Source organism: Dermacentor variabilis, chromosome 3, assembly GCF_050947875.1.
Source record: "Dermacentor variabilis isolate Ectoservices chromosome 3, ASM5094787v1, whole genome shotgun sequence".
Classification (NCBI taxonomy): Eukaryota; Metazoa; Arthropoda; class Arachnida; order Ixodida; family Ixodidae; genus Dermacentor; species Dermacentor variabilis.
Genome location: NC_134570.1, coordinates 139720310 through 139732374, shown reverse-complemented (window position 1 = coordinate 139732374; position 12065 = coordinate 139720310). Strand labels below are relative to the sequence as shown.

Genomic DNA, 12065 nt, shown 5'->3' with positions numbered 1-12065 from the left:
TTTTTTATGCTGCTTTTCTTCGCCTGTAAGCCCGTGTACATGCTTCATTCCACCAAGATGAGTTTGACGGCGAGCCGCCCGACCTAGCTCAACGGGCTGAATAGCAGAATTTAAAAGCGACACCACTAAGTCGTCCCTCCGCTGTTCATCACAAGCGGCCAACGCTAATAAGCCTGAATATATAGCTTATTTATAAGTTTTATCATTATTGAGCCGTCTTTGCGTACTACCGGAGTCTGACGTGAAGTGGTTCTCTGCAATCTTTCTTTCTCCTATTTTGTTCAAAGTTCTAGTACATTTTTCTTCCTATTCTCGGAAGCGCACGCGTTTTACGTGAATGCTTCGATCTAACTAACCGATTAAGCCTTGCTCACAAGAGAGCTCGACTGCATCGTGCAGGAGAACAGTCAATAAAGCAGCTGCATTTCCTTTTCTTCGAGCCCGCGGGGTTGGCGCGCCAGTGTACGCAGCGTGGTTGGCCTAAGTTTCTTCCGAAGGGTACAGTCCGCAACAAGCCTTTATTCTAGTGCCACTCAGGTCTCACAGACAGGTCCATGAATTTCGTACATTTACTAGAGGGAACTCTGGCACTATTGCCTACGGGAGCTGCAAGTGTGGCGTTTCAGAGAACCTGGGAATGATGGTTAGTTGTTGTTGTTGTTGTTGTCGTCGTCTCAAAATATGAATCGTACTAGTGGAACGCCAGAAACATACCTGGCTTAATCACGTGAAGATTATTATTTTTCTCAGCGTACGTACCATAAGCTTTGCCAGTGGCTTCGCAGTTTCTTTGGTAAGAAAGGCTGATTTGCCTAAACTTCGTCTTCGCTTCAAGCCGCTTTGTGAGCTTGCAGATTGATCATTTTGACCAAAATATTTTGGTATAAACGCAACCATTCAGTTTCAATTTATTATTATTCAGTTTCAGTTTATTATTATTCAGTTTCCGTTTATTATTCTTTAAATACAATGAATGGGTAAAAGGCAATAATTATGTACATTCGCAGAAACTTATTGTTGTCATTTCATTAAAACAAACAACATTATTTATTTAAAGCGCAATAAATAACGCCACGAGAAAGTCTGAAGCCACAAGCACGATGATTAGACAAATTCCTTCACTAGTCTTCATTTCAATGGCAGCGGAAAAAATTGCAGCTATCGTTTCGACAATAGTAATTTCTTGCAGCAATTTCTGCGGACAGGACCGATTATCGCGTGTCCCGGCAGCAGCCGCCGTAGTGCGCGGCGACGCCGCCAGGCGTAGGCGACACCGCTGCCTCCAACTTGTTCGCAGCAGATGCCTCGTCGAGCAGCTCGTTCCTCTGGTTGGCTGTGAGCACCACCATAGACGATGAGCAAGACTCGTTGATGTGTGGCTCATCGCGACCGCGTCGGTTGACGAAGCGGTTGAAGCAGGAGCGCTCGATGTTCGAGAAGGGTTTCTCGCAGGCCAGGTAGAAGGCCCAGCCGAACAGGTAGCTGAGCACGGCGTTTCCCAGGAAGCTACGGACCTGCGCGTGCGAGTGAGAAAAGGTGCGGTTACGAGATAGCCCTTAATCTTGCTTTAATTTTACTGAAATCATCAATAAATCTTGCGCTTGACAAAAAAAAAAAAAAAAGAATTCTTGTGCTTTTTCTAGTGAGCGAAGGACAACCATCAGTCATATTTCCAGCTTCTAGTGTAGTGAATCTAGACTCTTATAAACACCGTATTTGTGTTTAGGCTTACCACATTCTCGTATTTCCCGAGTTTCTCAATCAGTGGTGAAATTTCACTAAACTGTCGCTTATCTGCATATTGAAAATCATAACACCGCCGTGCCAGCTAATTATTGAACTGGTGATGTTGTGATGGAAATACAGAGCTTCAACTTCTGTAATACTTCGGTCTTGAGGCTACAATAACATATTAATAAATAAAAGAAGTACTTTGCACCCCGAAAGGCGCCGTATATACTCGTAACAGGAGGTATATAATCGTAACAGGAGACACGGCTGTGTCTCCTCTTACGATGGGGTAGCGGAGTCAGCGATCTTTGACCCGCTCCCGCACTGCTGCAATGATCCCTTTCGGCTTCGTGAAGCTTTCCGTATACAGCCCACCGGACAGACCAGCTGTGACGCCATTGTGTGACACGTTTAAGGAAAAATAAGTAGTTGTAAAGCGACAGTTGCTGGATGCCGCTTGACCACAGGCTACGACGACGGCATCAATAAACTCCTAGAAGAGTGCGCGTTACGACCGCTGATAGGCGGCCGAGCCGACCGTCAAGCCAACGAGTTAATTGCAGGGCCATTGAATGAGCCGAGATGCGTCAACTGAGGCAAGTTTAGGCACTCCTATCTCTGGGTCACTGAACCGTATGGGCTCTCGACAATTCAACTCAACTAGAAAAAAAAATAACCGAATAAAGCAAAGCCATTAGTTTGAAACAAATTTTAGCCGGCACCCAGTATTGTTACTCATGTTTACTAATCCTCTTTGCTAATTTTATTTAGTTATTTATCATCACACTTTCGACACCGCTAACTGGTCGCCAATCCAGCCCTCCGGCCAAGAAGTTTGCAGATACCTTCTATACAACAAGGTTGCCTGTGGTTGGACAAGGGGCACCTAGTGATCAGGCCTAGAAATTTTACAGGTCCCCGTTGCTGAGATGTGAAGCCCCATAAGTAACCGAGTACCAGGCGTGGGGACATCTCTATCCACTAGAATAACCGGTAGGCTTCCGGTGGCGCTGGGAATCGAGCCTAGTACCTCTCGCATACGAGGAGGATGCTTAACGCTCAGTGCTGTCACCGCAGAAGTACCGGCATGCCTCGGACATGTATGGTCCCTCGTGGCCCGCCCGTCTTTGGATCCGCCAGGGCTCATAACGAGCCACAGTTAGCTGCTGATATGACAACAAGGAGTGCCCGTATTTTTTCCGCAGTAGTACCTCTGTTCGTTTGTGACGTGTGGCAAATGGGCTTACTTTAGAGATATCGTCGTTACGACCTCTTCGCAGAACAGTGCCTATAGGTCCATAGAAGGCGCAGCAATAATTGTGCGGACAAAAACCATCGAATCGGTCAACAGCACGTAAAAGGCGCGACTAATGTCGTAGAAGCGGAGATGAACGTCGTGTTCTGTTCGTTATGAACGAAGTCAATGATGCAAGATGAATGGTAAAGCGAGAATGAGGAGGATTGCAGAGCTTTAGTTTGTAATTTAGACTTACAAGAAACCAATGTGCGACGTAGATCCTTTCACGTGCCATTCCAGGCGAAGCGACGAGCACAGAGAAATGAACAAGGTAGACGGAAAAGGTCAGCCGGCCAAGTGGAACAAAAGCCTCCCACGCGAGGAAACGGTTGACCGGACCTGCACAAGTGAAAACGCCAGAGACAGTTACACGCAGCTACTTCACGAAGGTTGCAAAACAAATATCTGTAAGGTCGACCTCTCAGCTGTTATTTTATCGTTATTCTAATTAGGTTCTGGACAAATTCATGTAGCGGTCAATGGTTTTACTAGCATCTCTAGAGAGTTGTACGTCAGATAATATATGCTTTATTGCTTGATGTCATAACCACACACAGAGTGGGGAAATATACTCTCATCGTCGTACTAACACGGAAGGAAAGTCCAGCAAACCTGCGCGCCCTTGAAGAAAAACGAAGGAAGGATGGCGACGTGGCCACAGGTTCCCATTCCACCTTGTCGTGGCGTCACGGATTTTAAAAGCGTTTACATTTGCATAGATAATTGTTCAAAGAATCCTGAAACTTCACTTAGCAAGCGTGGAGAACATTTCCAGTTGCAAAACGACCGAAATACGGGACAATGCCTTGAAATTATCGACGTCACACAGGCGTACTAGCGTTGATGTTACGGCGTAAATAAAGCAAATAAGTTTTGTATTCAATTTCGCCCCCAGTGATCAATATTATCATGCTTAACGAACAAATATTCAGTTTTAAAAGAATAATTTACTAGTCTAGCATGGTTTACTACAGCTTCTTGTGCCCCTTTGAAGTTGTAAAAATAAAGTTACGACATGAATTTCATAACCTTCGCGAATGAAATTTTAAAAAAATGATTGCGTAAAAGAGTAGCGGAGCAAGCAAACATTCGAGAAATGTGCAGCACTGAATGAAATGTAAATGTTTAATGTTCGTATCACACCAGCCCATTCTTGCGTAAGCGATGCACCTTATGTCGACTTTGAAAAGGAGCGTTCGCAACTTTTTCCCCCGCACTTTTCAGTTCACCTTTCTTCAAGTTTATCCAGACCACAGCCTAAGGTCCAAACGTTTAGGACCGAGCGCCGCAGATTGCCAGCGGTCAAATGGCCGAACAGAGCAGCGGCAAAAGGAAAGGCGACCGAGACAGCTGGATTGCTAAGGCTAGCTGCCTGTCGTCGTGCTCTCTCATATAGTCGGAGCCAACCTAAGAAAAGAGCGGCAAATGCATCTATGCCCAGCTCGTTGGTTATTTGCATAGGCGCGCCAGCCAATTATGCTCGATAAATTTCGTTAGAAAACGTTGCAGGCACGAACTACTCTCAATATTGGCGTCTATTGGGAACCGTTTCACGCTACACCGGCGCACCAAAAACTGGACACAAAGTGAATACGCACACACAAAAAGCGTTTGCGGTAGCCGTACCTTCACTTAACGCCCCATTTACATTGCGCTAATAGCATGAATCAAGAATCTAGTAATCAACTAGCCGGCTAACAGCATCGGGAACTGCGGCTTGAAGCGCGAACGCGAAGAGGGCAGCTACAGTAGGGTTTTGTGGCCGAAGTTTGTAGTACCACGGGATAATGTAATGATTCCATTTTAATGCCACACCTTTTTCAAGCTTCGCCAGTGGTCCAAGTGACACCCTACCTATGTTAGAAACTGGATCGGCCGATCGTGAACGGTGAATAAATAAGAAAGGAATTAATCGAGCGAAAAGAATCCCTACATCACACCAGCCCTGAAATGTTATGTTGTCACAGAGGGTAGAATTTCTGTAATTCCCAAATGACGTGAGACATAACACTACCATTCCTGAAGCTTGCTTTTACAGCGAAGCTGCTAAAAGCCGCTTTCCCCACTACCGTGTCCGCATGTGGAAATAAATCCCGAAGATATTACAATGTCGGGCCGACCCACGGCGGAGGTGACGCAGGCGTTAAACACTCTCCATACGTGGGCCGATCCCAAAGATAGTGAAATTACGGGCCGACCCGCGGTGGAAGTACAGTTAAGGGGCCCACGTACACATCATCGCTGGTCATCCTTCTTCACAGAGTGGGAGGGCACAAACTTTTAAAAGAGAGAACCCATTATTTTCGGCATCTTGAACTCCGCTACTCCCGAGTCACTTTGTTACTCGAACGCGAAAAGGAGGCTGACCAGCATGCCCCGACGCGCAGGCATACAGGACCCAGCCGATGCCCGCTGCGAAGAGCGTGCGGTGAAGCCCGTTGTACAGCACCACGTCAGCGCCAGCAGGGGGTTCTCCTTTCTGCCACTTGAAGGCGCCGAACACTCCGTACACGCAGGCTGCCGTTGAGAACGACCACATGGTCAGCTGCGCCACCTGCAAAAGAACATTTTTGGGTAGAAGGTGGGCCAGTCAAGCGCTTTTCTTTTTTTTCCCTCATCAGACCTCGTACTTTCAACGTGCTTTCAGAAATAGACTGAAACGAGTACGTGGTGCAGTGACTCTTCTGCTACATTAGTAACTGTGATGTGACCAGACCTGTTTAACTTTAATGTTTCTCATCGGTACTTTCTCCTTAATTATACACGTTCTTGTGATACGCACATTTATGTTTTGTTTTTTGAGCGATACGTTGATAAAGCTTCCCTTCTTTTTCCATTTTTTTGTTTCGCGCTGCACTCGTGCTTAAGACTTCGAGCTATATTCTGATGCACGGCTTTTTCTGCGTTACTCTCCCTTCCAATCTTGTACCGATAATCCGCTACCTAATGCTTCGATACTGCAGGTTAAGAAAAGGCTGATGAAAAAGTTTAATTTTGCGGTGGTAAATATATTGTGCGACTGAAAACGCCAATGAATGTCACCTCCCCACAAATTCATCGAGTCACCAACACGGAGCTGTGTGCGCAGTCAAATTCTTCCAACTATAATTCGTACACTCTTACCTTATCGTACCTAAAAAATTGCCCGCTAACACTCTGTTATTTCACCGCAGTAAAGCTTTTATATTCCTCCAAACGCCGCAACATAACGCAAAAAAAGAGTATTCGAACAAGGTGTGTCGTTACAAGTTGTATTAATATGTTTTCCTCGACTCCTAAATGGCATTTGTAGGCTAGGATGCACTGTACCTACATTGTTTGCATTACATTTCTATTTATAGCGCGTCTGTCCGTCTGCGTATCACTCGTAAGCTTTTGTCACATTTCCTAGTCCTCACTTTATTTCGTTGACGGGGCGTTTCAGTCGGTTGTTATAACAGCCGTTCCATATCCAGACTTCAAATTGTCGAGAAAAACTGGAAGGAACAGTTCTTTCAGTTAATTCGATCACTAAAGCGCGCCCTTGGCAACACACGGGCCCCTTATTGTTGCGGATCCTTACAACAAATTTTATCTCGCCGTGGTTAGGAGGAATGACAGGAAAGCTACTAGCTTTGAAATTGCTATCTGTAAAAACCAAACAGACATGCTTTCAACACCATCGCTAGCAGCACATGAAGCAGGCCCAGTGCATGCCCTACGTTGCGCCCCGTCAGCCTCACCCCGGACTACTACAACTAAAATGTTATCCTTTCTACAACGTTAGTAGCTATACGACGCGTTTTATTGCGTTGTCACCAACATTGTACTGCATTCTTTCTGATTTGGTATACCACAAAAAAAAAAGGCTATGCAACACGCTATCTTGTTAAATTTATTTATTTCTACATACTGCAACTCCATAGGAGTGGCAATGGCAAAAGCTTGCAAAAGAGAGTATAAAAGTTCGAAAGAAAAAAACCTAGGGGGGCAAACGGAAAGGGTTGTAACCGACCGAAAAGTTGTGAAGGCAAAAAAATATCAGTCTCTAGCAACGAACAAATAATATAACAAACATTAACCATAATTAGAGACAACACGCCTCGGTGCAACAAATACGACTGAAGACTCGTTTAGTGGAAGTGAGCGAATGATCGAGCTTTTGGAGATCCAACGGCCTTCGGTGCGAGGAAAGACACTTGGGTACCTTTTCGCACGTACCAAGAATTTTCACAAGAACCATGCCTAGAGAGTGATATTCCACCAGAACTTGTTAACACGACAGAGTTAAGGAGCCAGTGTCGGAGAAAATCCGGTGTACGAGTCGATGTCCCGTGTCCGGCCTCGGACACTGTTTCCGCGAAAAGATTGTTGAACCATAGATACCCAAGCTTTCCGTGTGACGCGAAGAATTGACTGAACTAGTCCAATTTCTCAAGCTAAAATACGTAGAAAATCGTAAACTACGATTTACACACAAACTGCAGACGTGACAGCTCTCGGATTGTGATTTGAATATACGAGAAAACATAATTCTGTTACGTGAAAATTCAAACAAACTCCTTTTTCAGCGCTTCTACGATGCATATACCGGAGAAGACTGTTTCCGCCATTTGCGCACGCCAGCGCGTTAACGTCTCGGAGTCCACGAAGCGTTGCGCCCGCTTCCTTGAAACACTTCCAGATGGCGCTCGCCTCCGCCGCAACGTAAAGCTTCTCTTCGCATCGCGGCCCACGCAAGAAGCAGCATCTCTAGCAGAAAGCCCACCTTCGTGCACAGCGTTCGCCGCGAGCGTTTCCCGGTGAGCTTTACGGTTACATACGCTGCAGTTCGGGAAGCGTGAGAAGCAGTCATGGGTCTTTGAATGCTATCGCGTTCCACTCTTAAAGGCGAAGCTTAAGCGTCTTCAAAAATTTTCTTGGGCAAGTTGGTGTCTAGGCTTACTATACATGTTGTTCTTGGCGCAAAGCACGGAGCATCAAACGAGAAAACAGAAAAAAGGAAAGACACAAAGCCCCAACTTCTAACTGTTTATAGACTTCCACGCGTGCACGTTAGAGAAAGCGTGACGTAGATGGAAACTGAGCGTCACGAAAACTGCCTTTCGGGAAAGCACAATTCCGAAGAAAACAACGTGATAGATGCGTCGTTGACATAAGCTGAACAATTCTTTCTGATATGACAAGCTTCCGATAATTCCCTCGCAGTTTCACTCAGCGGAGGGAAGGGGGGGGGGGTCACTTATCTGCCGACATCTGTGATTTCCTTTACTCGCACTCGACGCACCAAAGGGTGGCTCCATAATATAATCAACGCACAGGTACACTTTCACAGTGCGTGCAAATAGCCGTGTCAGTACTCTGCAGAATTATTCCACAATACTTGAGAAACAAGTTGCATCGTGGAAACGTATAGTGCAAGCCGATGCAAGTATCTGCAGTATACCCCTGTCTTACACTTTAACAAAGTGCGCTGCGAAGGCTTTACACATAGACAATAGCACTAACAATGTAGAGTAACCGTACTTACACAAGCGCGAGCTACCATGTATCTTAAAATGGCCGCTCAGTTCCGCGGAAATGCGCAAGGCTGAGCTACATTTATGAAAATGCAAAAAAAACTGAGTCCAGCCAAGCATAGTATACACGATGCCACACGGTTAGGAATTCGACGCAGGAACACAAGACAGAGAGGAGCAGAAGCTGAGGCATGCAGTGCTGTGCGGGTCTGCTTCTGCTCTTGTTCGTCTCATGTGACTGCGCTCTACGTCTGATCATGAACAAACACTTTTCACTCTCTCACATTCCCGAGAAACTCCCGCGGGTTTCCCTTGTGGTTTCTCGCGGTTCCCCGAAAGGATGATGATATTTTCCTTTCATACCAGCTCACTCGTAGGTGCGTGAGGTTTCGCTGCTGAGCGTGCTACCTTTTTGTAAGCCCACCATTAAAGCGCAAGAAAAGAAGAAAAATTGGAGTATACATTTCACCAAGCAGCCCAACGTCAGAATATACCAGTCGTCGAACTTCCAAACCGACCGCCCTCGCGAAATTTCTATCCGGCGTGAAACCCCAGCCTGCCCACGCTCGCACGAGAGGCCCGTTTCACGTATAACGAGGAACGCCTCCATTGCCTTTGCTCGTTGCAGCACACTCACCCTTCCGATGCGCACGCTTCGGAATCGGAGGAAGGCGAATCCCGCCAGGGCTCCGGCGACGTACGATCCGACGTGCGGGTAGGGTCGTTGATGGACCAGGTCCAGAGCTTGCATCATCTTCCTGCGAGTGAGCCACGATAACTTTGTTAACAGCGTGCGACTTTCTCATCTATACGCTTGCGTCTCGCTCACCACGTGAAGCATTAGCTACCGTTAGCGAACTTCAGCATAGCGGTAGCAAACGTGCGGTGCCTGAAATCGTCTAAACTTTGTCCTCAATCCTTGCAAGTTGTTCGGCATTTCTCCTATGAGCGTTATTGTCGAAATCATCCCTTATACCTAAGTGCATGGCAACGATATCCTTAGATTATTCTTCCATGGCTAAGATTTGAGTGCTTTAAGAACTTTACGTCAATAAGATAAGAGTGAAGGTGAATGATAATCTACAAAAGCAAACAAGTTTTCCCATGATGCTTGTTGAAATAGTAGCCAGATTTGGCCGAATTAACGCATTTCACGATTAGAATGTTTTTCGAGGCAATCAAAGTTCTGCAGAAAGCTGCGTTATCCAGCGCACCCAGATGCTAACAGTACCTAATTTTTAATTCAGGCATTTGCTGCAAAGAATATTAGCTACATCAAAGGAAGAATTAAGTAAAAGTATGCAGCCTGCGACCGACGCAGCTTTGTCACAAAGCTTTTGCGAACTTACGACTCGCAAAAAAAAAAAAAACATGTTAACTATGTGTGACTATGTGACCATGATATAACTACAAACTGTTCTGATTCAAACAGGCGACGTCAGCGGCTCTAAACGAACGAAAATTGTTTTGCTGAAAGCGCCCAGGCGCAATACATAGGATAACTCCCGTGTTAAATGTTATTATAATTGAATTCAACCGACTAAAGAAACTGTGGAAGTCCAGGTGACGCCATTACTTCACTGCCGGCCACGAAATGGAAACAGTAAACTGTCTCAGGCGTTGTGTTTTTGCCTACTCACCTCTTATCTAATGTGGCGCTTGCCGCCGTTATGATAACGTTCTTATAGGTGGTGTTCGCCCCCTGTAGAGAAGTCACTGAAAGCCACCTACCGATGGATTTCGGAATCGCGGACGGGAGAAGGAGGGTGGCTCTCCCGCCTATGCACCAAGGAGGGCAGAGGTACGGGGCTGTGACTTTCCGTTCTGTCGTGACTGTTTGTTTGCTTCTGCACCCACATTGTTCGCAAAGGCGCCTAATGAGAGTGGACGCGCTACCAATACGACTCTCATTTGACATGGCCCAGTTCGCGCACGAGCGAACTGCTTGTGCCATACAAGCGTGACTGTGCGCATCTACAAATGCAATGCCTCATTGTCTTGCATTTGCCCAGCGCTGACATGTACGCATTCTTTGGTTTCCGTAACGAGCGTGCTGCATCCATGCGACGAATATGCTCGCGCGAAATAGCGACAGCTGCCATGCCCTTAATTCGGACATACAGTGCACGGAGTTGCCAACCCAGCAGAAAAGCGACACCTTTATACCTGTTGGTAAGGTAATCTTGCTAGTTCTTACGATGGTTTGTATTCCAAGGGTGGGTGGGGGCGGCGGGGGTGAATTTTATAACAATACACTTCACATACTGGTGATTTCGCTACTCCTTATGGGATCGGACGACACTGAACGATAGTTATCGTCTGACGTGATGGATAAGGTAAAAAAGACGGCCAAATGGAATTCGTTGTTGCAAAATACCGTCACAGCATAGAGAAAGGCGCTAACAATCGCCGAATATACCGTTTCACCCATAGTACTAAGTTAAGAAAGCCCACGGGATAGAAGAGGACGACGTGCGCAAAGCAGTACGCACGGTCCTTTTCTTGCGAGCATCTTAGGATCCGAGCACGTACGGAAAACGTGATTCGCAGCCTTGTAATATTGGCTTGCGAGAGGCATTTCATGTTGCCAATAGCGTCCTCGGATGCATATCGCCTGCAGTATAGGCAGTTTTCACTTTAGCATCATACCTTCAGCGCTTTCATAAGGTCGAGATATCAACAACAGCTGACGTTGATTTTATTTTATGTGGAAATAGAAGTGTAGGATTAAAATTATCAGCGTGGCGGTACATGAACGCTGCTCGTGATACCAATGAATTCTCGAATCCCGGAATTCTTGGCCGTGACCAGACGAAGGGATTATTTACGTCTGTGCAATTAAATTCGGCACACAACTAAAACAAGGAACACTGACATATACACTAGATGGCAAGAAAAAGCGTGGACTGCGTCAGGCAAAGCTCGCAGTGTCATGTCCCGCTAGTGTTTGCGTGTATCCGAATATTTAATAAAGTTCTCCTTGAGTGCATACATTTTATTTGAGTGCACACTTCTTATGGGCTACATTTACATATCTTATTAACGATAATTTCTCTTTAGACTGACAAGTAACGCATTTTCTGGATCACAATTACTTCTTTAACTTCTCCAAATAAGTTTGCTCAAAGCAAGTACCTTTCTAGCATATATGGTGACTAGTGCTGTGACAAGAAGGGCGGCAAAGGTACAATCACTATCTCTTTCTTGTACCCGTTTCATTTTCTCTGTCATATCGCACCGCCCGATTATTTGTCATCTGTAGAATGTTTTCTGAAAATTAATCGATTTTTCGTAAAACATGACGCAGCCTTCTTAAAATCGTGAAACAAGCTCAAATTCAGTAGAGTTGGCAGGTATGTACATGTCATCAGCCCGTATCAGCCTGCACAGCGCGTTCACGACGTCGCCCGTCTGAGATTTGCCACTCCGGCTACAGCGCGGAACATCTCGCCGCCTACACTTCCCTTTAAAACATTTCGCCTGCAGAACGCTGAGGATCTTCGACGCCAGCTTCTCCACTAATCTGCTCTTACGAAGGG

The 12065-nt window shown here is 46.0% G+C and overlaps 1 protein-coding gene across 1 annotated transcript in view; it reads right to left on the bottom strand.

Moving 5' to 3' along the window:
• Positions 1–644: 644 nt before the first annotated feature.
• The window catches only part of LOC142576324 (nose resistant to fluoxetine protein 6-like), a 100843-nt gene continuing 89422 nt past the window's right edge, over positions 645–12065 (bottom strand). The window contains exons 13-16 of the mRNA XM_075686406.1: positions 9164–9284; positions 5396–5582; positions 3225–3367; positions 645–1514 (exon numbers count right to left, since the gene is read on the bottom strand). Coding sequence (XP_075542521.1) covers positions 1212–1514; positions 3225–3367; positions 5396–5582; positions 9164–9284 — 754 coding nt within the window. The 3' untranslated portion in view covers positions 645–1211. The remainder of the gene's footprint in view (positions 1515–3224; positions 3368–5395; positions 5583–9163; positions 9285–12065) is intronic.